This window comes from Phascolarctos cinereus, unplaced genomic scaffold (assembly GCF_003287225.1).
Source record: "Phascolarctos cinereus isolate Bilbo 61053 unplaced genomic scaffold, phaCin_HiC Scaffold_4;HRSCAF=312, whole genome shotgun sequence".
Taxonomy (NCBI): Eukaryota; Metazoa; Chordata; class Mammalia; order Diprotodontia; family Phascolarctidae; genus Phascolarctos; species Phascolarctos cinereus.
In genome coordinates this window covers 132510797-132537147 of record NW_027555847.1, presented here as the reverse complement: position 1 = coordinate 132537147, position 26351 = coordinate 132510797, and the positions used below count along the sequence as shown (strand labels likewise).

At 37.2% G+C, this 26351-nt stretch overlaps 1 protein-coding gene across 2 annotated transcripts in view; it reads right to left on the bottom strand.

The window, feature by feature from the left end:
- Positions 1 to 26351, bottom strand: part of LMF1 (lipase maturation factor 1) — a 729514-nt gene that overhangs the window by 487739 nt on the left and 215424 nt on the right. For both annotated transcript variants that reach the window (XM_021006793.2, XM_078152596.1), the window contains one exon: positions 374 to 522. In XM_021006793.2, coding sequence (XP_020862452.1) covers positions 374 to 522 — 149 coding nt within the window. The remainder of the gene's footprint in view (positions 1 to 373; positions 523 to 26351) is intronic.

The window sequence follows — 26351 nt, the reverse complement described above, 5'->3', positions numbered from 1 at the left end:
GATTATTTACCAGGCTACAAATTCTATACAGGGATAATGATGGATCCCCGTACCACCCAAATGGATCATGAAAAATTGAGTTTCTTTTTCACAAAAGACTGAATAAAATTGCTAATTCTAATTTTCATGGTTCAGAGATTTGTTTGTTTTAAGATAGCCCTGAAAGGTTTTCCAAACAAAGTGTATAGGGGCAGCTAAGTGGCACGGTGGATAGAGCACTGGCCCTGAATTCAGAAGGACCTGAGCTCAAATCTGCTGACACACATAACACTTACTACCTGTATGACCCTGGGCAAGTCACTTAATACCATTGCCTAGCCAAAAAAGAAAAAAACAACAACCAACAAATAAAGTGTATAAATGCTCTACTTACCGCGCCAAGCATAATTCGGAAAATAAGCCATCGAAATCCCCATATAACAATGTTGGATGTTGGGGTATGTTTGGGTAGTTGAGAAAAAGTCCAGAGAGGGCACAAGAATATCCCCAAAAATCCTGTTTCCAGGAGCTGAAATTCCCATCCTAAATGATCACAAAAAGAGAAATAAAAAAAAAAGTTTTGGTTTTTTTTAAAGCCATGTTGCATTTCAAAGAAAATTAAGATGCTAATCAAATAATCTATAATTCTGTCAAACCAGGCTAATTATTATGAAGATTGCTGAGAGAACAACAGAGAGCCAGGCTTAGGGTTAGGAAGACCTGAGTCTGAATGTTCAAGTCCAGCCTCTTCTGGACAAATGGACCCTAAGTCACTTAATGTCTCAATGGACCAGAACATTCAATAAAATTATAAATTACAAATTAATTGCTCCACACCAGGAGTTCCCCATAACTATGAAATGAATGAATGGATGGATGGGGGAGAGAGAGTTCCTAAAGCAAGTAAGGTTAATAAATGTGTCCCTCTCAAAATAAAAGAAGGAAAAAGTTCCTCTCATATAGTGTGCATATTGTAACAGTTTGGGAGCATGCAAGTTGTCATAGCCTTGATGTAAATTAGTTTATGCTGTCTTGCTTTATATTTAGAGCATAGTTATATATTTTTTTTTTAGTTCACTTACCCCAAAGGAAAATACTAACTCCTGTTTGGTATTTCAGGTCCTTCATAGCCTCCATCCAACCTACTTTTGTTGCCTTATCACAAGTAACTCTCCTTCACATTCTGTACAATCAGTCAAACTGGCCTTTTTGCTATTTCTCACACATTTTTATCTATCTCCCACCTCCATGTCTTTGCACAGGCTGTCCCCAATGCCTATAATGCGCTCCCTTCTCACTTCCACTACTTAGAATCCCTAGATTCCTTCAACACTTTGCTCAAGTGTTACCTTCCTCCAGATGTCTTCAAACATGGCACTCCATCTCAATGTCCTTCCACTAGCTGGACCCAAACCATCCCCTCCTCAAGTCCACCTCAGAGTCCCTCACTTCCTTCATGACTCGTTTTATTTGGTTTTGTTTTCTTTTCTTTTTTTCTATCCATATAGGGTATCATTACTTGCCAGTGCTCAGCCCAAAGGAATGTAAATTTTGATCTCTTAAATTTTTTTTTTCTTTAAGGACCAGCCTTAAATCCAAATCACTCTGGCTCTCATTGATTGGCCAATAACAGGTCCCAGGCCAAGCCCCCCTTGGTCATTGTTTGGGCCCTGATTGGTTCAGAGTGAATGTAAATAGCGATTGTTTCTATTTTGGCCAGAAACCCTGAGGGTCTTCCATTCCCAGAATGATTTTTTTTGTTGTTTTTTTAGAGTAGGTAAAAGAGGCCATCTGTCATTTCTTACCTAGCCTTAGTTACTAAATGAGTGCTGCCACAGTCAAACTGAGTTGGGTCAAAGATCTTAGCTTAAAAAGGCCAAGGTCTCCCACTGCATAGGGGGCCATGGCCAGTTATCCTGATCTATATCTTGCCACTGGACCCAGATGGCTCAGGAGGAGAGAGTAAGGCTGGTAACTTTGCACAGCACTTCCTCACTTAAATCCAATTCACTTGTATGTCATGGCATTACCTCCCTGATGTCATGGTCCTCTTCCAGAACGAAGGACAAATAACAGTTCTGGCAGAAGTATCTTTCAACACAGCCTTATAATGAAAAAATTCAATTATATAAGTGTGCCTTTTGTCTCCTCGAGAGCAAGGACTATATGAAATGAATGAGTGGGAGTATGGGGAAAGGAAGTTTTCTAAAGTAAGTAAATAAATGTGTACCTCTGAAACTAAAAGAAGAAAAGTTACTCTAGGGATGTATCCCTGATGGGGTTGGGATCCAGACCCCAGAAAGGAAAAACCCTGGACTTTCCCACATGGCCAAATCTCTGGTGTTCCCCTGAGGCTATAATCCCATCAACTGGCCTTTCATTGTGGACCTCCCTATGGCCCCAGGCCACTTCTCCATTCTCCCTTGGCCATGTGGTCCAGGTCCCTGGAATTCTATTTCCTCATAGACTACTTGGCCACTCCTAGATCCCTCCCATAGTCTTTCTGTATATAAGGTCCATCTTGTCTCCATTAAGATGCTCAGATTCCTAAAATCTAGCCACTGCCGAGATGCTTATAATCTAGCCAATAGTTTACTAATATTCAGACTCCTTAAGAGTCTGCCCAATATGACAGATGTCCTAATGAACCTCGTCTTTGGCTAAAAGAAGGCTTGGGTCAAATTCTTTCAGGCAGGACCCGCATGTTGTGATTTTGGGGTCCAAGTACCCCTGAACCCCTAAACCACATCATTTCCAGCACCTAACAGAATGCCTAACAATAAACATAAATGCTTATTAACTGGCTGATTGGTCCCTGATGAAGTTCAAAGGGCTTAAAAGAACAAAATCCTCATGTAGTTGTGGCATCATTGCCTGATGAAAAATCAGGAAGAAAATCTAAAATATAAACAGTACTAAACCTTAAATAAGCTAAATAAATTTGTCTCTTCTCCCCCCTCTGTTTTGTATCTTTTCCTTGGGGCCAAATATTCACGAAGATTGTTGTTTGTGTCATTTTTTGCCTTTTCAGTAGGTATGGAGGGCTGAAAGGGTAAAGGGAGGGAGAGAATTTGGAACTAAAATTTTTTTTAAATTATTAAAGACTTGGTTTATGTATAAATCCTAGAAGTTTCTGCCTAGAAGAAGTATTTGAGTTTGCTCTTAGATAATTTGGGTACTAATGACAAAAGTAATATTCCTTCTTTAATACTACTATATATAAAATATAAAACTATATTATTGATCTATTTACCACAATAACTGTATCTTCTTCATCTTGGTAATACTTGTTTCATTAGAGCAACACAAGACCCCTTTAGGATGTAAATAAAGATGTCCAGCCATTTCAATAATAGCTTAGCATACTAGACTTGTTTCTTTTAATGCAGTTTTCATTTGTTTCTATTCAATTTTCACTACAATTTCATTCTCACTTCAGAGAAGACAGAAACTTTAGGAGCTAGTGGTAAAACATTTCTGTGTATAACTGTCACATCAGAAAATCTGCATTCATCAAGTATAATTTATTTTTAATTAAAATGTTATTAAATAAGGCCTATAAAACTGACCTATACTTTACAGATTAAACTGAAGGGACTTTTAAAAGAATCTCCATTCTATGTCCATATATCCTTTGGTTTTCTGAAAGCTTCGGTTTCAAAATTAGTCCTACTTTGGTGAGAAGTGAATTATATTGTTATAAAAGCAGCTGCATTAGAAAAGCAACGCTAATGCCGCATGTGAAAGGTTAATTGTTACTAAACTGAGCAAGAAATAGTAGTTATTGGTCTAACTGGCTGGGAAGTGGGAGTATATCTTGTTAGCCTCAGCCTCCACAAGAATCCCACTGTTAAGGATGTTTTCATATGGAAATTACTGTCTTCCCTCCCAGACAAATCCTATAAGTGCTTGATCTGTGGTTAAGAGAGTCCAAGACTTTACATTTTCTAAAGTGCCCTCCATGGCCAGTAATATCACTTGTGACAAGAGGCAACACAAATAATTAGTGTTTCTCTTTATCTGATCATTAACCAAAAAACTACCTAAGAACACAGTGACCCAAACAAAATCATGTTTTGTTTTGTTTTTTTTTCCTTCCATATTCCAATCAGCATTAGGGATCATAATATAAAGAAACCTAAAGTCTTTGAGTCTTCTGGGTACTTAGCTTGCCTCAAAAGGAAAGTCAGTGGGATCTGCACCTGTGCTACTCATTGTGAAGCTACAAGTTCAAACCCTGGCACTACCACTTGGGTATGATTCCAGAAGTATAATCAAGTCTGAAGGGTGCCTGAAAAGGAGATGTCTCGATGATGCAAGTGCAAAGGAGGAAGAATGTCTGACTGACAAGCAAAAAGACAGTCAACAATGGTAAAGTGCTGCTGGGAGAGAGCTCTCATAGCTGTTTTAAACAGATGGCAATCACAGTAAGCTACAAAAGACAGAAAAGGAGAAGGGAGAATCAAAAACAAAGGTGGCAAGTTATAAGTTTAAAAGAAAAAGCCAGAACAAGTAGAAGAGGAAATATCTTAGATACTACCTTCCAGTGCAGAAACAAATGGTATTTAGTGAATGAAAGGACCATAGATTCTTAGAAAATTCATTAGCTAGATACACCATAAGACACAGAATAACAGCTCATATTCCTACGAATCAGCTTTATAAGTTACAAAACGCTTTTCCCACAACAATCTTGTGCAAATATGACTCCATCTGAAAGATGGTGATCAATTAAAAACATGTTCAGGGATACTTATCTTATCCACTGATCAAATAATCCCATAGCTTAAAAAACTGCTTTTTGAAGAGGGTCAGGTTTTTACTCCTCCCACTTACTCCCAGTTGACTTAATATTGTCTTTCCTTTCTTCCAGCTTTCCCCTAAACTCCAACAGGTCTGTGATCTCATCAGTGAGGACACTACCTCCAAATGTGAAGATCACAACCTGTCCTTTCACACTTTCTCATCCCATGTACCTCTAATAGTGCATAGCTCCAAAACCCCCAGAAAGCATCCACTTAGCATACTGACATATTTCCTCTAGGCCCTGTGACAACCATATAGGGAGGAAAATGTATGGAGAAACTATACCTTTGCTTAAGATTTTAGGAAAGTTTATTCTGACCACTTATTCAACAAAGAGACTTTTCATTATCTTTTTATGTAGAGATTCAAAGCCTTAAAAAAAACAAAACAACTTTATGGGGCAGCCAGGTGGTGCAGTGGATAGAGCATAGCCATAGCGTCAGGAGGAACTGAGATCAAATCTAGCCTCAGACACTTAACATTTACTAGCTGTGTGACCCTAGGCAAGTCACTTAACCCCAACTGCTTGGAGGGGCAGGGGAGAAGAACAACTTTATTAAAACTCCTATACTATTGATTTGTAAGTAGGTCAATATTTACTTTCTTCCTCTAACAAATGTGAAAACATTTTACAATCATCTTCTTTGAAAAAAAAATTTTAAGTTGATGACCAAAAGTTATCATATAAAATGTAAAATAAATACTTCGTATGATAGTGATTATTAAGTAACTTTCATTGCTGGAGCCATTGATCCATTCAACAGCCATTAAGTGTCCATCTATATGCAGAGCACTGTGTGAGGCACAGGAGAGGGTACATATAAATATAATTATGGCACAATCCCTTGCCTTTGCCTTCAAGCTAAAAGAATCACAAAATCATACAATCTTAGACTGAAGGGGCCCTTAAAGATCATCTTATTAAACATCCACATTTACAGATGAAGAAACTGAGTCCCAGAAGTGAACTGACTTGTCCAAAGTGACACATATAAACAAATAAAATTTATCAGGTTTTAGTAAAAGATCTAAATTCCAAGTACAGATCAAAGGTGGAACGTGGGGAATGAACTGTATTATATCTCAAGATGACACTGTAAACTGAGAGTAGAAAGCAAGATTATGAACCATCAACCGAATTCTTGCAAATGGCTCCCATTTCCCATAATTGCAAACTGTTAGGAACAATTGTTCATATTTCCAACCTAACAGCCTCTATCAAACTCTGAATTTAAATATGTGATAGACTCAAAAAAGGATGTAAATATCACCAAATATAATAGAATTACAAAGGCAAAGGGGCATTTCTTAATTAAAGGTTAGCAAAGTTTCCACCTTGGTTTTAAGGAGGAATAAATTATCCAACAATTCTTCTCTCTTCCAAGTTGCCACCTAACTTTTCTCAAATGCAAAGAACAGAATTTTTAAGACAAAATTTGAATGACACCTAAGAAAAACTAAGTGGGAAAACCAGGAGACTGATCTAAACAGAAAAAGAGGAGGCAGGAGACAAAGAAAAATACAATTGTCACCATGAGAAATGCAAATGTACAAGGTAAAGGGATACCTATGCACTTCTGCCTTTTTATGAATGTAATCTGGACTTCTTTAGTCCTATTCAGGTTTAACAAGTGACAACAAATGCTATTAAGCCTGAAACATTCAGGGTCTTTTACAAATGAAATTCAAATCCTCAACTCTGTGAAGCTGACATAGGCTTGCTGTGGGCTTGTTTTTCAAGTTGGGGCTGAAGCTGCCACATCATCTCAGCATGGCGATCCCTTAGGCCCTCACTGCACACTGATATGTCTGGGAATGAAAGGGTCATGTTGTTGACCCACCTGCTTCTGTTTTCTTTGGTTGGATCTAGTCAAATTTCAGCAGCTGCATTGCTCACACAATGAGCGCCATTGTTATCTCTCTCAGTGTGGTGGTGGAAGGGTCCAAATTTTAAAATAAATAAATAAATATGCTGCCAATGACACAACTTTCAGTGGCTGCACTTGTCACACACTGAAATGGTAGTTGCATCTTCAAAAATCTCTGCAACCCAATAAATCAGTTTAGCACCTTGCAAAATACCATACACTTAGAAAAGACAGGAATGGAAGTGGTTGAAAGAATTTCTACTTAGTAAATGTACTCAGCTATAAAGAATTTCATTTGTCTAACTTAATGATTTTCAGCAATTCTAAATGATTGTTCCTAAATATTAAACTTTTTGGCTATGCTACTACAAACCACAAATTTGGTTCTTTCACAAAAGGACATACATATTTTATATTTCTTTTCTGATACACTAAAGAAAGTATTGTTAGACTAAAAATATTCAAGTCAGTTAAGTATTAATGAGCTCTTGAAAGGTCTGGCTTATTCATATTAACATTCCCCACAGAGGATATTATTTCTAATAGGACATATATTATTTGGTGTTATTATATCATTAAGGATTCCAACCCAAGGTTTCACAATCCCTAATCCCTAATGAGAAAACCAGGGGAAGTATCAGTGTCTATTTGTTTATAATGTTTGCCATGCAGAAAAGGGAGAAAATCCTGAACACTTCTAAGTTACTGCACCTGCAGCTTTTGCCAAACTCTGGCTCTTAGCCGGTTGTAGGGACAACATAACCAGCTGCAAAAGGTAGCCTTATAGTGGAGAAATAGCCCTTACAAAATTGAAGAAAGAGATTCTCAAGCCTTACACCTTTTAAGGGGTGCTCCCAAGCCCCTCTGGATTTTGATCAAGAGAAAAGCAACAACAGGAACCTAATTGTTCATTCAAAAATAAACCTAATACTATGGAGGAGAAGCTAGCCTGGGAAGCCTTAAAGAAATATGTGTACCTTTTAAGAACATACTATAGAGAATTTTAAAAAGAAATGCTGATGCTCTCACTCTTCCTCATTTCTCTCTTTCTATAAGCATAGAGCAAAGTTGTATCCTTGATATCATAGCCACTGGCAGACAAAGGGAGAAAATGATATAAAACAGACTTAGTCATTACATGCAATTAAATGAACTGCCATCCTTGCCACCCTTCTTTTACCCCAAATTTCCTAAAGAGCTGAGTAACAGCTCAGCATGTAATCGTGCATGTAACAGTGTGTAACAGACATGTATGCTAGTAAGGTGAAGAAAGAATTACGTTTACTTTAAGTTACAAATAAAAATTAAAAGGTGTGAGAAGAGCTTTACAAACCCTATTGTATTTTATCACACCATAAACAATCCAAAACACCCAGGAAGAAACTCAAGAAATAAAAACCACCATCAAATTTCCTGATATCCAGGGCAGAAACTCAAGAAATAAAAACCACCATCAAATTTCCTGATATCCAGGGCAGGATAACAATTTTTCATTTTTATCATTAAATTAGCAGACTAGAAAAATAGAATGAGCTACTGACTTCCTTTGCTCACTTCTAAAACAAGAAATTCTCTCTAATTCCTAATTTATTAAAGTATCATTATCAGATTATTTGTAAAACTGAAAATTCTTACTTAAATGGACCTCCATCTTTACCACTGATGCTTCTATTTCATCGACCTTTTAATATCTCTGCCTAAACCTAATGAATATGCCAGGCCCCTAAGCAAAAAGGTTGTTGTATGCTAACAAAGAGCTTTCCCTCACAAAATGTTCCTAAGCTGAATATGACATCAGGCAGCATATGATCACTCGGCTATTATATAACTAACTTTTTTAAAAAAGGACAATTTTAGAATCTTAATGGCACTAACTAAAGGCAGCAACCAGATAAAAATCTCTGGAGTTGGCAGCTTTCAAAAAAGTTGTTTTGCTGAAAGCTCAACAGAACTTTTGTTAACAAATTTTATGGTGTGTTTTTTTTTTAAATCACAGAGAATAGAGTAGAATTTCCCAAATGATGCCTGCAGCTGCATGTGCACAAATGCATAGCCTTCAGCCTTTCTCCAATATTCTTAACCAAAGATTCCAAATTAGTGCCATTTTTTCTGCTTCTCCCAAGCACCAACAACGGACCATCAGAGGAGAAATGACCTTTACAGTGAAAATGACAAAATAAAAGTGACACAGTTGGTATCCAAGATAAATAAAGAGAGCAAGAGGGCACCTAGTTTCCCTTGATGAATTCCAGTCACCTGGCTCAGATGAACTACACATGCAGGTGCTGGGGGAAGAAAAAATCTGGCAGATGTGGCTGCTGAGCCACTCACTGTCAATGACAACTGAAAGATCATCAAAAATGAGAGAAGTGTCACAAGTTGAGAGAAGAGTAGATGTCCCAGCTTTCAAAAAAGTGAAGAAAATAAAGTCTGATAACTATAGAATAGCAAATTAATACAAAATGCTTCCAAAAACTGAGAAAATCCTTGAAAAGATCATTAAAGAGATGGTTGGTGAACATCTAAAATGGAAGGCAGTGATTACAAAGAGCCAACATGGCTTAATCAATAACACTTTTGCCAGATTAACCACATTTCCTTTTCTGACAAGTTACCAGACAAGGGACATGAGAGGAATACTGTGGATGTAGTTTTATCCAGATATTTAGCAAAGCTTTTGATAAAGTATATAATACTATTATTGTGGGGAAGAGAAAGAGATATATAGATTAATCAATATTATGATCATATGGATTCAGGACTGGTCAGATGGACAAACTCAAAGAGTAATTGATCAACATCCAAGGGGCAACGGCTCCAGGAATTTCTGTGTAGTCCTGTGTTTTTTAACATTTTTATCAATGATTTAGATGAGAGGATAGGTGGCATGCAGATCAAATTTGCAGATGACAGAGTTAGGAGGAATATTAAAAACATGAGATGACAGAGTTAAGATCCAAATGGATTATGACAGGCTAGTTTCTAATAGAATGAAATCCAATAGAGATAAATGTCAGGTCTTGGATTTGGGTATAACTTCACAAGAACAAGATATAGGAGTATGATTAGATGGCAATTGTTCTGAAAAAGATCTTGGGGTTTTAGCACATTTCAAGCTCAATATGAAATAGTTGTATGATGTGGTCATTAAAAGAGATAATGTGATCTGAGGGTGCAAAAAGAGCCTCAAGAGACAGGGTGGAAGTGATAGCGTTACTATACTCTACCCTTTTCAGACCCCTTCTGGAGTGTTGTTTTTAACTTTAAGCACCATATTCTAAAAGGAACATCGATAAATTGGAGAATGAATGCCAGAGGAAAGAGGGCAAGCAGGGCAGTGAAGGGGCTTTGAGTCCCAGTCATATGAAGATCAATCAGTGGAAATAAGGAAGTTTAACCAGGAGAAGGTCGGGGGTGGGAGGACAACGGAAGTCATGATAGCTGTATTCTAGCACTTGAGGAATTTTTGTGTGAAAGAAAGATTAGACTTTTTCTCTTAGCCAGAACTGGGAGCAATGGGCAGAAGTTGAGAAGAGCCCCATTTAGGGTTGATGTCAGGAAAAACTTCCTGACAACTGGAGCTATGCGAAAGAAGAATAGGCTTTGTAGCTGGTTCTCTGGAGGTCTTAAAGCACAGTCTAGACCACCACTTGTCACGTATGTTATAGTGGGGTTTCCTTTTGTGTATAGACAGTACTTAATGGTAGCTAAGGTTCCCTCCAGTTCTCATATTCTCTGATTCTGAGATCATCATGACACTACTGACAGCAGCCTTGCTCATTACATTATTCAATATATCTTTCCCTGAGACGCTATGAAGAGAAAAGGAAAAAACATGTTTATATTCAAGCAAGTTTATCAACTGTTTAGGTGTAAATTTTTCTAGGTTCTATGTAAATACTGTTTAGAAAATATTCAAGGAGGAAAGGACTTTAAAACTGACTTGTTCCCTTCATTTAATGAATATGATGCTATTCGTGATATGTATTAGAGGAAAAAGTCAGTTATTGCCAGGTACTATGTATGTTTTTGGGAGTTTAGTGTTTTGGACCAGACATATAGACAAATGGTATATTCCTCTTCCCCTTTATTCTAACATTTTTTCCATAGTCATCATGCAACAGTGATAAGAAGCCTTATTTTCAATCTAGTACTCTCTAGTGTCACATTTCTTTGAAGCTGATCTGGGTTCCAAGTACATGCAACTTGCTAATTATTGCTAGAACCTTACACAGACCACCACACATAGTCTTCATTGAAAAATTATTTAAAAGCCCATTCCCTTCACATCTCTATGAGCTACTGTACTTCTTTTTTTTTTCCCCTGACAAGAGAAACAAGGTATTCTTTTAGTACTTTGACAGAATTCAGTCCATGTTCAAAAAGTGCAAAGCTTCACTATCATTCCTTTTTGCCTCATGAAAGACATGGGGTCTTGACTTTTAAAAACCATTAAAGACTACCAAGAATGTTTTATTATGAAACCACAAAGGAGAGTAGCCTTTCTTCTGATTTAGTATTTTTCAACACAGAAAAAAATGTGCTGATGAACTGTACTTTCAATCTGTTCATAACAAAAGGTAGTCAAAGAGACCAGACTAGGGAAATTTAAGGGTTGGCAAAAGAATATGAGAAAAGACAGGCAATTTCTCAGTGCCATAATTTGACTTTGTTTCTTTTTTATATTGGCTTTTAATGACATAGGATTCTTAATCTAGAATTCCTCTTTTTCTGCTATGTAACTTAATAAAATATCTTCATTATTAAAGAAAAGAGGGCAGAAAATATTAGAAACACAAAGTTTCAGGAAAGCCTACTAATATTAATGTAAATATTGTTACTCTCACTGTATGATCTCTATCCAGTGACCAACGAGCCAATATGATGCTGGAGATACTTAACCACACTTACTTAAATTTTGTCACATAAGATGAATAAGACTCGGTGTGAAATACATCACTGAGAACATGTGCAGTCAGAAAAGGAGGCAGGGTGATCATCTAGTGAAAAGGAAAGGCAATATAGTGAATTTTTTTAAAAAGCCCCTTTTAAGGCAGAACATGGACAAGAATGGCAGATATAAAGGAGTTAAAATCTATACTGGTTGGAGAAGCACAAACACTGATGAAATATTACTAAGGGTAGCAACATAAATATTATATAAGTTATTATAAGATTACCTCTCCCGAACCCCCAAGGTTTAAGAAAGGGTGATTGAGAGAATGATCTGGCAATTTACAGAAATACTGTAGAAAGAGGTGCTGGTTTTTGGAGGAATACAGTGAACCTGGAAAGCATGCCAAAATTAAGAAGACTGGAGACTTCCAGGTAAAAAGGAGCAAGTGATAGTTTACAAGATCTTAGCTTGTATTCAATAGAGGCAGCATCCAAAACTAGGGAGGTTTTAGTCCTAGTGAACTCTGTTCTGGCTGGGTTGTACATGGAAATATTGTGTTCCACTCTGAACACTCCATTTTATTTTATTTTATTTATTTGTTTGTTTGCTTATTGATGTTTGTTTGTTTATTTATTTTTGGCTAGGCAATGGGGTTAAGTGACTTGCCTAAGGTCACACAGCTAGTAAGTGTTATGTGTCTGAGGCCAGATTTGAACTCAGGTACTCCTGAATTCAGGGCCAGTACTCTATCCACTGTACCACCCAGCTTTCCCTGAACACTCCATTTCAGAAATAATGTTGTTAAGCAAGAGATAATCCAGTGGAAGGTACCCAGGATGACCAAGGAACTCACAACAATGCCATGTCAGGATTAGTTGAAGGAATTAGGGAGACAAGAAGATATAGGGGGGAAAACATAATGGCTGTTTTCAAGTATTTAAAAGGCTGTTGTTTTGAAAAGGGATTCAATTTGTTTCATTTGGACCAACACGACAGATTTTGGCTGCATATAAGAATTTCCCAATAATTAGAACTGTTCCAAGTAGAATGGGTTGTCTTGGAAGGTGATGGCTTTTCCATCACTGGAAGTCTTTAATTAAAGGCTTGCTGACCACTTGTCACAAATCAGGTATGGGTTGTACTAGGTGACCTCTGAGGTTTCTTCTAACTGATATTCTATGATCTATACATTTTAACTCTCAACTATTTAGGGACTAGGATAGGGCCTGGATCAGGATTTCACTAATCACAGGGCAGTGGCATCAAAAAAATAGAAATGGAGTCACTAAACTACCTATAGGGATCCCTGCTGGCAGCACAATGACTTAGAAAACCATGTATTTGCTTAGTACAGTGCCTGGCACCTAGTAGATGCCTAAATGTTTATTGACTAAATTGACTGATAATAACATTATTTATGTTCTATTGGATTTCTATTTATTTTGTTAACTATTTCCCAATAACATTTTAATCTGGTTCCTACTGGGAATGCTACCACATATTTGACAGCTCCAACCTAGAGAACTGAGAGGTTAAATGATTTCCAGGGTCACAAAGCTGGTATGGTTCAGAAGTGGGACTTAAATTTGCATCTTCTGGGCTCCAAATCCAGGTCACTATCCACTTTGCCACACTGCCCTCTCAGTCTACATAATATTGTAACAGTCATGACGATCTGAAAGTTGCTACCTGGATTCAGCTACTTGGCTCTGCAGCTGGATGGAATCCTTGATAATTTAGTCCAATATCCTAATGTTATAAAGAAGGTCACTCAGGCCTCAACTGAAGAACTGATTTATCCAAAGTCACACAAGGTAATAAACAGGAGAGCCAGAATCTGAACCAAGCTTTAATGACTCCAAACCCAGGTCTCTTCCTCCTTTCCAAGCTGACCGTCGGGTCACCATATTATCTAACAAGGAGCTTTCAATCCAAAGCATGTCACTTAAAATAATCCCTTTCTTATCTAAATACCAATTTCTAAATTTGAAAACAGATACTCTAGACTTTCTCAGTAGCCATTATTTCTAGGGTGTTCTGTATACATTTCTAGCATGCTTACTACATCGGGCAATATTCAAATTATACCAACCTTGAATACTGAGAAACACATGTTTTGAAACCAACTTATCTCCTTACAAGGTAATAAAAAGAGATTTAAATGCCCCAAAGATGACATCAACTTTTAAGTCCCATTCCTACACTTAACAAGCAAACAACAAGCACTTATTAAGGACTTAGGGTGTGAAAGGCACAGTACCAGCTACTGAGGACACAAAGGCTAAAAAATAAAAATAGTTCCTGCCCTCAAGATGCTTACAGTTTAGCCAAGGGAGATAACATGTAAACATACAGGTATATACAAAATAAATACAAGGTGATGGAGAAGAATATCATTAGAAAAAGTTTCACATAGAAGGTAAAGCTTGAGCTGAACAATTAAGAAAACCAGGCATTTTGAGAGATAAAAGGGAGAAGAAAGTGCATTCCAGGCATAGGGGGACAGCTCATGCAAAGGTACAGAGCCAAAAATGGACTACAGAGTATAGGCAGCAGCAAGAAGTCCAGTTTGGCTCAACTGTAAATTGTGTGAAAAAGAGTAATGTATAATAAGGCTTAAAGGTAGGTTGGGGCCAGATAATGAAGAGTTTTAAATGCCACACAAACAAATTTATATTTGATCCTAGAGGCAATATGGAACCACTGGAGTTTACTGAGTAGAAGAAGGACATGGTCAGATTTATACCTTACAAAAATCAGTTTGGCAGATGTGTGAAGAATGAATTCAAGAGGAGGAAAGGGAAAGGCTTAAAGCAGGGAGACCAATGAGGACACTATTGCCAAAGTACAAGTGACAGGTGATGAAGACCTGAACTAAGGTTATAAGATTTGTGAGTGAAAAGAAAGGGACAGGTATGAACAATAACGGTGAAGGTAGAGATGACAAGACCAGGCAAATGAGTTATGTTTTGCATGAAAATGAAGAGACACTTACTTTGCAAATTTCAAAGATGTGGTAGATAACACATATGTGGGGAGCTTCTTATTTATATCTAAGGGTTATATAGAATAGTATCATTTTAGTTTCTGTGACCAACAGTTACTCTTTTTCACACGGAAGATGTTACTAAAAGATTTTGGAATGCTATTTTTAACTTTCCTTCCTAAAGTATGAGCCATGAAAAAAATTAACATAAAAACTTTTAAAAGCTTCCAAGTGCTCTCAAGGGTAGTCATTAGAAACCACTTTGGTAACAAGAGGGTGATATCACTGAGTTAATGCAGCAGTAAATTAGTTCTTCTATGTTCAGAACTTAAAGTGACAGAAGAATCAGGAGAGAATTTAAATTAAAAAAAAATGAAGTTAATGGATTTCCTGTTTCCACCTTAGCAGGCAATTGTCATTTTGAAGGAGCAGTATATATTGTATTTAATTACTCTCTAAGTAACTAAAATAATTTCATCTATGTTTGCATAATATCATTGGTATTCACTGTTTTTACTATAGCCATCAAGGTAATTTATATTATGACAAAGTTTTAATGTTTCGCTACTTGCTTTGCTGTGAAACATACAAAATGTATGTTCTAAACAGACCTCAGAATAACAAAGCTAGAAAGACCTCAAAGGCCATCTAATCCAACCCCTTATCTGAAGAATTGCTCCAACAATATTCTACCTTTGCCTGAAGACCTGTAGAGCATCTCATTCCAATTTATTCATTTGTTTGCTTGCTTGTTTTTGGACAGCTCTAGTTATTGGGAAGTTTTGCCTCCCACTGAAATAAAATCTTCCCACCTACAACTTCTTGCTTCCAGTTCAACTATCTGGGGTTAAACACAAGAAGCCCAATTTGACAATCCATATGACGTTCTAAAGCTTATCCAATCAAAACAGTTGTGTTGACTATACTAACAAGGGTCTTCTTTATACTTTTCTCTAATGGCTATAGATAAAATCCACACTTTGGCAGCAATACTCAAATTTGGGACATTTTCCTTAATAAAGAAAGAATCTATTTTCCCTTGGTATGTGCTCAAATCAAAATCAGTGGACTCCTTTTTTCAGTTATATAAGAACCATCTGACTTTCTCTTCCACAAAAGGCAGCAGACATCCTGTCCCTAAAGTTAACCTTACCAGGCTCAATGATACCACAGGAATATATAGAATATATAGAATTAATTTAACTGATGTTGGTAGCTCTTGTCATTTTTTAAGTCATAAGGAGAAATGTACATTGTTTTCTAGCAATCTGAACTGCTCTAAAAGCTGTGGTCTAAGCAAAAAGTTTTCTTTTTTTTTAAATATAAATTGATTTATTTTTAGTTTTCAACATTCACTTCCACAAGTTTTTGAGTTCCCAATTTTCACCCCATCTCACCCCTCCCCCCACCCCAAGATGGCATGCATTCTGAATATCCCTTCCCCTAGTCTGTCCTCTCTTCTATCTCTCTCCCCTTCTCCTATCCCTTTCCCCTTCGATTTTCCTGTGGGGCAGGACAGACTTCTGTACCACATTTCTTATATTTCTTATTTTCCAGTAGCATGTGAAAACATTTTTTTAAACATATGTTTTTAAAACTTCAGGTTTCAAATTTTCTCTCTTCCTCCCTCCCTACCCACCCTCATTGAAAAGGCAACTCAATATAGGTTGCACATGTGCAGTTATGCAAAACACATCCATAGTAGACATGTTGTGAAAAACTAACTCTATTTCCCTTAATCCTATCCTGCCCACCCATTTATTCTATTCTTTCTTTTGACACTTTCCCTCCTCAGAAGTATTTACTTCTGATTACCCCCTTTCCCAATCTGCCCTCCTCTCTATCAACCCCCTGCTCTCTTGTCCCCTTCTCCCCCTATTTTCCTATAGGGTAAGACAGATTTCCATACCCACTTCAATGTGTATGTTATTCCCTCCTTAAGCCAAATCCTATGAGAATAAGATTCACTCATTCCCTCTCATCTTCCCCCATTTCCCCTCCACAGTAAGAGACTTTATTTTTCTGGTTTTTTTTCTGAGATAATTTACCCCATTCTACCTCTCCCTTTCTTCTTCTCTGAATATAATCCTCTCTCATCCCTTATTCTCTAGATATGACCCCTTTATCTTCAGCTCACCCTGGCCCTCTACCTATCTATCTATCTATCTATCTATCTATATACATACATATAATTTTTTTCCTCCAATTACCTTAATACTGACAAAGGTCTCATGAGTTATAAATATCATCTTTCCATGCAGGAATATAAGCAGTTCAATCTTAATAAGTCTTTTATGATTTCTCTTTCCTGTTTACCACTTCATGTTCCACTTGAGTCCTGTATTTGAAAGTCAAATTTTCTATTCAGCTCTGGTCTTTTCATCAAGAATGCTTGAAAGTCCTCTATTTCACTGAATAACCATTTTTTCCCCCCAAAGGATTAGACTCAGTTTTGCTGGGTAGGTGATTCTTGGTTGTAATCCTATCTCCTTTGCCCTCTGGAATATTATATTCCATGCCCTGTGGTCCTTTAATGCAGAAGCTGCTAAATCTTGTATTATCCTGATTGGGTTTCCACAGTACTTGAATTATTTCCTTCTGGCAGATTGTAATATTTTCTCCTTCATCTGGGAACTCTGGAATTTGGCTATAATATTCCTAGGAGTTTTCCTCTGGGGATCTCTTTCAGGAGGAGATCTGTGGATTCTTTCAATTTCTATTTTGCCCTCTGGTTCTAATATATCAGGGCAGTCTTCCTTGATAATTTCTTGAAAGATGATGTCTAGGCTCTTTTTTTGATCATGGCTTTCAGATAGTCTAATAATTTTAAATCTCTCCTGGATCTATTTTCCAGGTCAGTTGTTTTCCAATGAGATATTTCACACTGTTCTCTAATTTTACATTCCTTTTGGATTTGTTCTACTGTTTGATTTCTCATAAAGTCACTATCTTCCAATTGCTCTATTCTGATTTTTAAGGAAGAATTTTCTTCAGTAATCTTTTGGACTTCCTTTTCCATTTGGCCAATTCTGTTTTTTAGGGCATTCTTCTCCTCATTGTTTTTTTGGACCTCTTTTGCCATTTGGGTTAGGCTATTTTTTAAGGTGTTATTTTCTTCAGTATTTTTTTGGGTCTCCTTTAGCAAGCTGTTGACTTGTTTTTCGTGATTTTCTTGCATCACTCTCAGTTTTTCCTCTACTTCCCTTACTTGCTTCTCAAGATCACTTTTGAGTTCTTCCAAGGCCTGGGACTGATTCATATTTTTCTTGGAGGCTTTGGATGAGCTTTGATTTTGTTGTCTTCTTCTGGTTGTATATTTTGATCTTCTTTTCACCAAAGTAAGATAATATAGTCTGACTCTTTTTGCTCTGCTTGCTCATGATCCTGGCCAATTACTTGAGTTTTAAACTCTTTGTTAAGGTAAGAGTCTTCTTCCAATGTGTAAAGTGTACTGTCCCAAGCTTCAGGGGGGGTTGTACAGCTGTTTTCAGAGATACTTGTAGGGACCTGTAAATTTTGCAAGGTGGTATGATAAGGGGCAAGGTGTTAACTCCTTTCCTGGCCTGCAACTACAAGTACTGCTTTCTGTCCTGTAACTGTGAGGATGGGTTCCTCTCCACAGCCACTACATGCTTTACCAGGCCAGCATTCCTCCTCACCCCAGCACCACCGCCCAGAACTGTGGCCCAGATCCAAACACAGGCAAAGCAAGAGATTCCTGCCTCAGCACCGGCAAAGAGATCCCTGCAATCCCTCTCTGATCAGCCACTGGATTCCCCCTCAGTCTGTGGGCTGGAAGCTTGGGAAGCAGCTGCCCCCCTCCAGGGCCACACTCTTGGGGAATGGAGCTGAGACCCCACCTTCCCTTCTCCGCACTGACAGAAACAGACTTTTCCCATTGACCTTCTAAGTTGTCTTTGGCATTGGTGGATTGAGGAGTCTGGAAACCTCCACAGCTGCCAGAGATTCAGTCCTCTGAGGCCTGCTCCAGGTTCGCTGTGGCCTGCACGCCCACGCCATGCTGCATTGCTCTCCCAGCCAGGCATGATACACCTTTCTGATCAATCATCCAGGTTGTCTTGGGCTGGAAATTTGTTTCACTCTGTCTTTTTGTGGGTTCTGCTGCTTCAGAATTTGTTTAGAGCCATTTTTTATGAGTATTTGGAGGGGTTTGGAGGACAGCTCAAGCAAGTCACTGCTTTTGCTGCACTATCTTGGCTCTGCCCCTAGCAAAAAGTTTTCTAAAACTGCACTAAGACTTCTGAGATACCCTGTATATAAGACCAAAAGCCATTCCCCCATAGATAAGTGATCAAAGCATCTGAATAGAAAGTGATATATGTATTTATACACACACACACACACGTATATGTATATGTGTGTATATATATACACACACACACACACCACACACACACACACACACACACAGAGAGTAAATTTAACAGCCAATAAAGAATAGGCCAAATCACTAATAATTAAAGAAATGCAAATCAAACAAGGCCTTTCCTGATTCACAAGGTTTTTTTGTAACTTTTAATTAGTATTTAGTAATATTTTAATATCATAATTCCCTGAAATTATTTCTATTTGATTAGATAATAGATATTCTAGACGACTAGAACATTATAGTTGAAACAGCATTAGATCTAGAATAAAGAGTCCTGGGTTCAGATCCTGACTACCACACTTATAGCTACAGAGACACAAGTAATTCTTTGAGCCTTAGTCTCCTCATATATAACATTGAGATAATATTCCCCTCTGGCTATGCTTCCAATATAAACTGGACAAGGGGCTGGGAGGAGGCTCTTGAAGCTGAGGTCACTAGGAGAGGAGTTTAGGGAGGCTCTTGAAGCTTGGGTGACTGGGGAAAGGGTCCTGGGAGAATCCCTATGGGAGTGTCTGGGAGGCTGAATGGGGTCATCCTGGAATAGACAATAGAGGGCTAGGCTTTATTTACAGCTTCAGTCTCAAGTTGGAACCTTCCTCAGTATCTAGGGCCTCCTCATCTGGAACATCTATCTAAACCTGTGGCCTTTCTACCCTACACCTCCACGGCCTCCTTTTGCTACTGGTAAGTTTCTCTTGGGACCTCCATTTTGTGAAGTAGCCCAGACCAGCCCATCTTAATTCTCCTCCCAGCTTTGCTTCTGACTTGCTATACTTCACCAACATGCCCCAACATGGGTAGCTTCATTCCTATAGTCCACCTGGCCCACACACTTTTCTACTCCTTTCAGTGTGTTATCTTTCCCCATTAGAGTAAAAGCTCTTTAAGGGCAGGGACTATATATTTTTTTTTGTTTGTATTTGTATCCCTCACATTTAGAACAGTGTCTAGAACATATAAGTACTTAGTAAATAAATATTTGCCTGCCTTACCTATCTAATAATTCTAATGTTAGGGTATTTGTGAGGAACAGGTTTTGAAATAAGCCTTAAAATGCTACATAAATGTGAGTTTTATTAGTAGTATTAAAATAATAGAAAGTTAGAGCTTGAAAGGACCCTAGGGATCATTCAAGTCAAAGTTCTTCATTTTATAGATGGAGATATCAAGGCCCAGATCAACAAAACCACTTACCCAAAGGCACAGGAGTTCACTCAGAACAAGAAAGGATGTCACTGGAATTCATTCTCTTTGTAACATACCACTGGGTGTTCTGAAATAATTTATTCTAAAATGTTTAAAATAATCTTCCTATGAAGCTATTTATGCTATAAATTCCAAAGAGGTATTTGCTAAGACAAGATAAATTTTAGACTTGCACCTGTGTGGATTATTCCAAAGTCTGCATTAGTGGAGTCCAAAATAATGAAGTTTTACTGCATATTTGTTTTCCTTATTATTTAACATTTGGTTTTTACCAGTTACTATTAATTTCAATGTAATCCAATCTATTTATAATAAGACTAATCAACGGAGGAGAATCCATATTTATTGGTCCCCTAGATTTGAGGGGGAAATGAAAAATGGACAGATTAATAAGTCTGGTTAATGTTCTTAGCTGGCCATCTGTAGTCTCATGGCCATTCTGTAAGTTGAATAGTTGTCTTATACACATGGCCCATCTAGATCTAGCCATTTGAAAAACTATCTCAAGGACATCTGCCATCCCTGACCTTTTATATATGATTATATTAAATACATGTATGGTATTAGATAGCCAAATACACAAACAAAAAGCTGATAATAATTAATATTATTTTTCTGCAATTCTACACATTGTCCCTGAACAAAACCCTCTCCAACACAAGAGGGCATAAAAATGTCACCCAATTAACAAAACCAGATATAAAAATAAATCAAATTTATGTAGTTTTAACTTGAATCTCCACAATGACCAGCTTGATATCTCATGTGTATAAAGCTATGATGATTTTCCACTTCAATTTTCTTCTTAAAGAGTCTCTTTGACTATAAAATCCACACAATTCAGCATAACATTTATTTATAACAAAAATAATATTGGATGATGATAGCATAACAATTATGAAACCAAACATCAGAAATGTTCACCACCGAATTATGTACATTTCTGAGAAAGAAATTCAGAAACATTTCCACACTCACACTTCTCTTAACCCAGATTCCAAGGAAATGACTATGCCCATTGATTTGACTCAAATTCAGCCCTTTACCTACAATTGTTTACTTGGGTTGGGAGTTCACTTTCAAATTCATTTTTCCAATGTCTTAGCATCCCTAACATTTACTATTTTCTAAGAGCATTTTAAAATCCATTTATGTTGCTTCAATGTCAGCTGCAAATACAGTTTTTCATTTCTGCTTTTTCTCTCCCCTTCTTGCAACCAGTGGTCACACAATACAACTTACCATGTTTTTAATTGTCTTAGTGGTATTCAAAAGAGTATTAATGTTGTTTTTTTAAATTTTTTTTTTTAATTTTTAGGCAATTGGGGTTAAGTGACTTGCCAGAGTCACACAGCTAGTAGGTGTTAAGTGTTTGATCTGAGGCCGGATTTGAACTCAGGTACTCCTGACTTCAGGGCCAGTGCTCTATCCACTGCACCACCTAGCTGCCCCACAAGAGTATTAATATTGTTGAAAGACAATGTATGTGTTTTTTTTTCCAGTTGCTTAGGAAATGTACAAATTAAAAATAGGAACATAGCCATCACAGTTTAGTTTTCCAAATCATAGTAAAAATTAATATAGTCATTGCCACTGAATTTGCATTTTTTGAAGCTGGTCATGTAATCAATTATGGATTTTTAATGTTTCATATAGGAATAATCTAAGTTGCTACTTCTTCTCCTATAGTTCTGAAATTTTCTAATTTTTGAGAGGCCTAGTAAGGACAAACATTTGAATTTTTCAACTAAGTCCAGGCTCAGGAAAGTAAATCTTGTTGCTGGCAAACAAAAGTGACAGTCCAAGGGAGTTAGAATTTTCCCTTAAATAGTATTTCTTCTTTTCTACCTTTCCAAACTCCATCTAGCTAGAATAGTTGTTTTGGCATTAATCAAGAAAAGTTGAGCAAGATAAGTTAACAGAAAACCAGACTAGATGCAAAGGCCTCCTAGGAAAGTAATCTTTGAAGGACAAGTAAGGACTTGCTGGCACAAGTTAGCCATTTGTGCATTCGATGCTAATGAATGTGAAGAAAAACAGTGGCTGGAGCCAGGCAAAGTGCTGGCAGTCTTTGTGTAAGCTTCCCCCAGATGTAGCTCTACCATTCCAACTCAATTCAAGGTCATTCCCAACTATTATTGTCCCAGGGCCCCTTACAAGGAAAAAACTGCCAATTCAGATAGATCCTGTGGTCTTTTGGGGTAGTGGACAAACATCAAAATAAAGAGAAAACTGAAGGGAAAAAAATCACCACATTATTAACAAGAAAATGAAAAGGTGCTATTTGACCTTAATTTAGAAAGGCAAACCACTTCAGGGTAACTGTAAGAAATAACTTCATCCCTAAACCCAAATTAGATGAAAAAGAGCTGAAGTAAACCTTCTACCTCCCACCTCTATGTCTTTGCACTGACTATCTCCCAAGACTGGAATGCCACCCAAAAAATGTTTGTTGATTGATTCAAGGGAAAAATTGAAGTCCTAGAAGTCACTGAAAATCTACACTTTATGCAAACTCCAAAAATTCTACCTAATAACAAAACAGATGACAAAACACACAAACAACAACAACAAAAAAAATCTAGGGAAAAAAATAACCTAAGTCTCAGGATGTTTTGAAGAGGAGATGGGCATGCTTAGACCGGAATTTCAAAAAGCCATTTTAAAATCTGTCATCATGAATCTAACTATAAGGCTACTGAACCAAAATAGAACAATTCAAAAAAGCTAACATTTTCTAATGAACCATGAACCAACATATTGTCCTACAATATTTAACCAAAAGTGTAAAAATATTTCAGAACTTTCACACAACAGTATATATAGTTGTTGAGGTATAGATGCTAGGGATGCTGGGACCCCAAAACCATGACACGTGGGTCCTGTCCAAAAGAATTTGACCCAAGCCTTCTTTCAGCCAAAGACAAGGTTTATTAAAGATGAAGCAGATAGGCCAGACTCTTAAGGAATCTGAACATTTGTGAGGCTTATAAGGACGAGTAGGCTTGAGGAAGTCTCAGCCCCTAAATGTTCCCCAGGATGTATCTTATATACAGCCAAGTAGTTTGGAGTGACTGGAGGAGGGTCTGGGAGGAGGATCTTGAAGCCGAGGTGACCAGGAGAGGAGTTTAGGGAGGCTCTTGAAGCTTGGGTGATTGGGGAAAGGGTCCTGGGAGAATCCCTATGGGAGTGTCTGGGAGGTTGAATGGGGTCATCCCAGAATAGACAATGGAGGACTAGGCTTTATTAGGGTAACAAAGAACTGGAAGATAGGGCCTAAGAGATAAGGAAGAGGTTGAATGGGGTCTGGATAAGATTAAGGATAGGAAATATAATCCCAGACTATAGACTATAGAGGGCCAGGCTTAATTAGGGTATCAAAGAACCAGAAGATAGGGCCTAGGTGATAAGGGAGAGCCAGTTGATAGGAATAATAATCAGGAGATTGCTAGACTTCCTTAACCAGGTAAGTAAGTTCAAGGAAAGTTTAAGGGTTTTCTGGGGCCCATAGACAAATGAGACCAAAATTCTTTTTGGGGTGAAGGGCTTGAGCCCATACCCTGCCATTTCCCCCTCAAACAAATGGGACCCAAATTATTTTTGGGGTGAGGGGCAAAGGTGTCAGCTTGGGCCCATACCCCATCATAGTGACCACTGTTATGGTAAGACCTCAGGAGAAAAGACAGAATTATCAAGGAATATTCCTAAAGTTAGACCCCCAGGACCATTTCTATCACATTTCTATCTCCATAAATTACAGAAGAGAAGACTAAAAATAATAATTATATAACATCAAAACAAGATTAATAATGGACACATTTGGTATACTTTAATGTTTGCAATGAATATTATCCACATTATCTCATTTGACCTTCAAAAAAACCCTATGATGTAGGTGCTATTATTATCCTCATTGGTGGGACTTGAACCCAGGTCTTCCTGACTCCCAAGTCCAGACCTCTACATATTATAGCACATTATACTTGCACCAAAAACAAACATTTGATTCAACTAAGAAATTAAAGAGAAATGACTAAATGAAGTTTCACCTCTACCTTTTTCATGGTTCCCCTTTGTTGATAAGAAAAAAGGGCAATCCTAAATCCACCACTGTTTCTAATTGCCTTGGCAGGGAGAAATAACAAAGACTAACTCATTTTATCTGTCTTCGCCACCAGGATTGCAATCTCTTTTTTCAGAGGACAAATACTTCCTTGCACCATGGCCAATGCTACTGTAACTTCTACCCTTGTTTTATTGTAAAACAGTCTACATAGGGCCATCTTTGATAAATATCTAGAAACCTAGATTTATGTAAAAAGAGTAGCCTACTTACTGCTATATACCAGTTCTATGAAATCCATCCCGAGTTTTCATTTGTTTTAAGCTGATTATAAATTCAAAATGTTGCATAAAACAATGAATAATATATGTTCTGTCCATGTGTACGGAGTTTATTTTGATAAAATTGTGATCAGCTTGCAACGTTTTGTAAAAATGAAGACTTCAGGCATCAAGGAGAATTCAGTCTCCTTCACTGACAATTACCCGAGATTCCCCAGTTAAAGTTCAGCATAAGCCTACATATTAAAATAAAAGTCTTAAAGAGGAGACAGGGAGTTTGTATATGTTGTTTTATTAATTCTCTGGATGTTCTGACCTATGTTATTATTGACATTTTATTGATTTCTATTGCTGATGTTCCTTAAAGATATTTTAGAATGTTAACAAGTATGAAAACATAGCACCCCAGTGTTGGAAAAGATCTCAGAGGTCATTTAACCCGATTAGATATAATGTCACTCCATCAGAGATCTGTATGTGAAGCATTATTTTGCCTTAGTTTTAGAACTCTAAAAAAACCTAAAAGAAAAAACACCTCAGCAAACAAGATGTTCTATTTATGTAGTTTGGCATACTGAAGCAATTACTGAACCTAATTAGCCACATACTATGGGAATCAATGCTGGTTTTAGAAAGGTATGAGCAACATCCTAAATTCCCAAACTACTTTTTTTTTTAGAGATTCAAGTCAAAAATAAGGAAATGGGTGTTCTTCCTTCATTTTAGGCCATTCCACTCCTTTGCTGGATATTTGATGTTTTTACCCCCCTAATAGAGCTTAATGGTCAAGATGACTAATGGAGCCTCACTACCCATTGCCTTAACCACATGGAACAAAGAAGAAAGCAAGTAATGGCAAAAAGAAGATTCAGAATGAAAGTCAGGAAATCACAGTTACCCTTAAAACCCAACTGATTTGATGAATATGTAGGTGGGAGCAACACCCTGAAGGCAGTTGCTGGAAGTAGGCCAACCCAGCAAATCCACCATGAATTTGTTCTCTCTCTTTGGTGTATTCAAAGTTACCAAACAAAAGCAAACACAATTTTTATTAAGAAAACAACCTCAGATAAATAGTTACAGCTTGAAACATTTGTCATTACACAGGTAATATACTGACCAAATAAATTACTAAAACACCTGTTTCTTCCTCTGTAATATGCCATAAGATGATATAATTTAAGGAAACAGGAAAGGCAATAGATATAAAACAAGACTTGGATTAAAAACTCCTAAACATGTTTCATAAACTGTATCTTCCTCTAGTATCTGTACATATTAAAAAATCATGACCAAATACCCCTCAATTTTTTCATGTTCTTCAACCTGTGTTAAATGACCAAGCGAGCAACAACATTAGCAACCGTTTCAAATGAGGTTTTTGTAGGAAATTATAATCAATCATGAACTGATCACCTATCTAGATGGGTCTGGACACAGTAATTTAATGAAGAAACGGCAACCTAAATGACAATTTTACTAACTCTACCTCACATGCACAAAATATCACTACTGAATCCCAATGATAACAGACAAGTAAAACACAGACATGAAATTACTATTATTAAAAATAGCTTATTTTCATATTTCAGTTTACAGTTTACAAAGTGCCTTATAACAACAATCCCATGAGTTTCATAGTGCAACTATTCTCTCCACATGAGGAAACTGATGTTAGAAATTAACACACGATTTGCCCAGATATTCAGAATCAGTGACAGGACTCAAGCCCAGTTTTCTGAGAGCATTTTTTCTACTATATCACATCGCTTCTCAGATGTTATAATTGTAAGCTGTTTCCAAATCACTACAACAAAATTCTTTAAATTAGGAAAGAAGGAAACAAGCATTTATTAATTTCCTTTTATATGC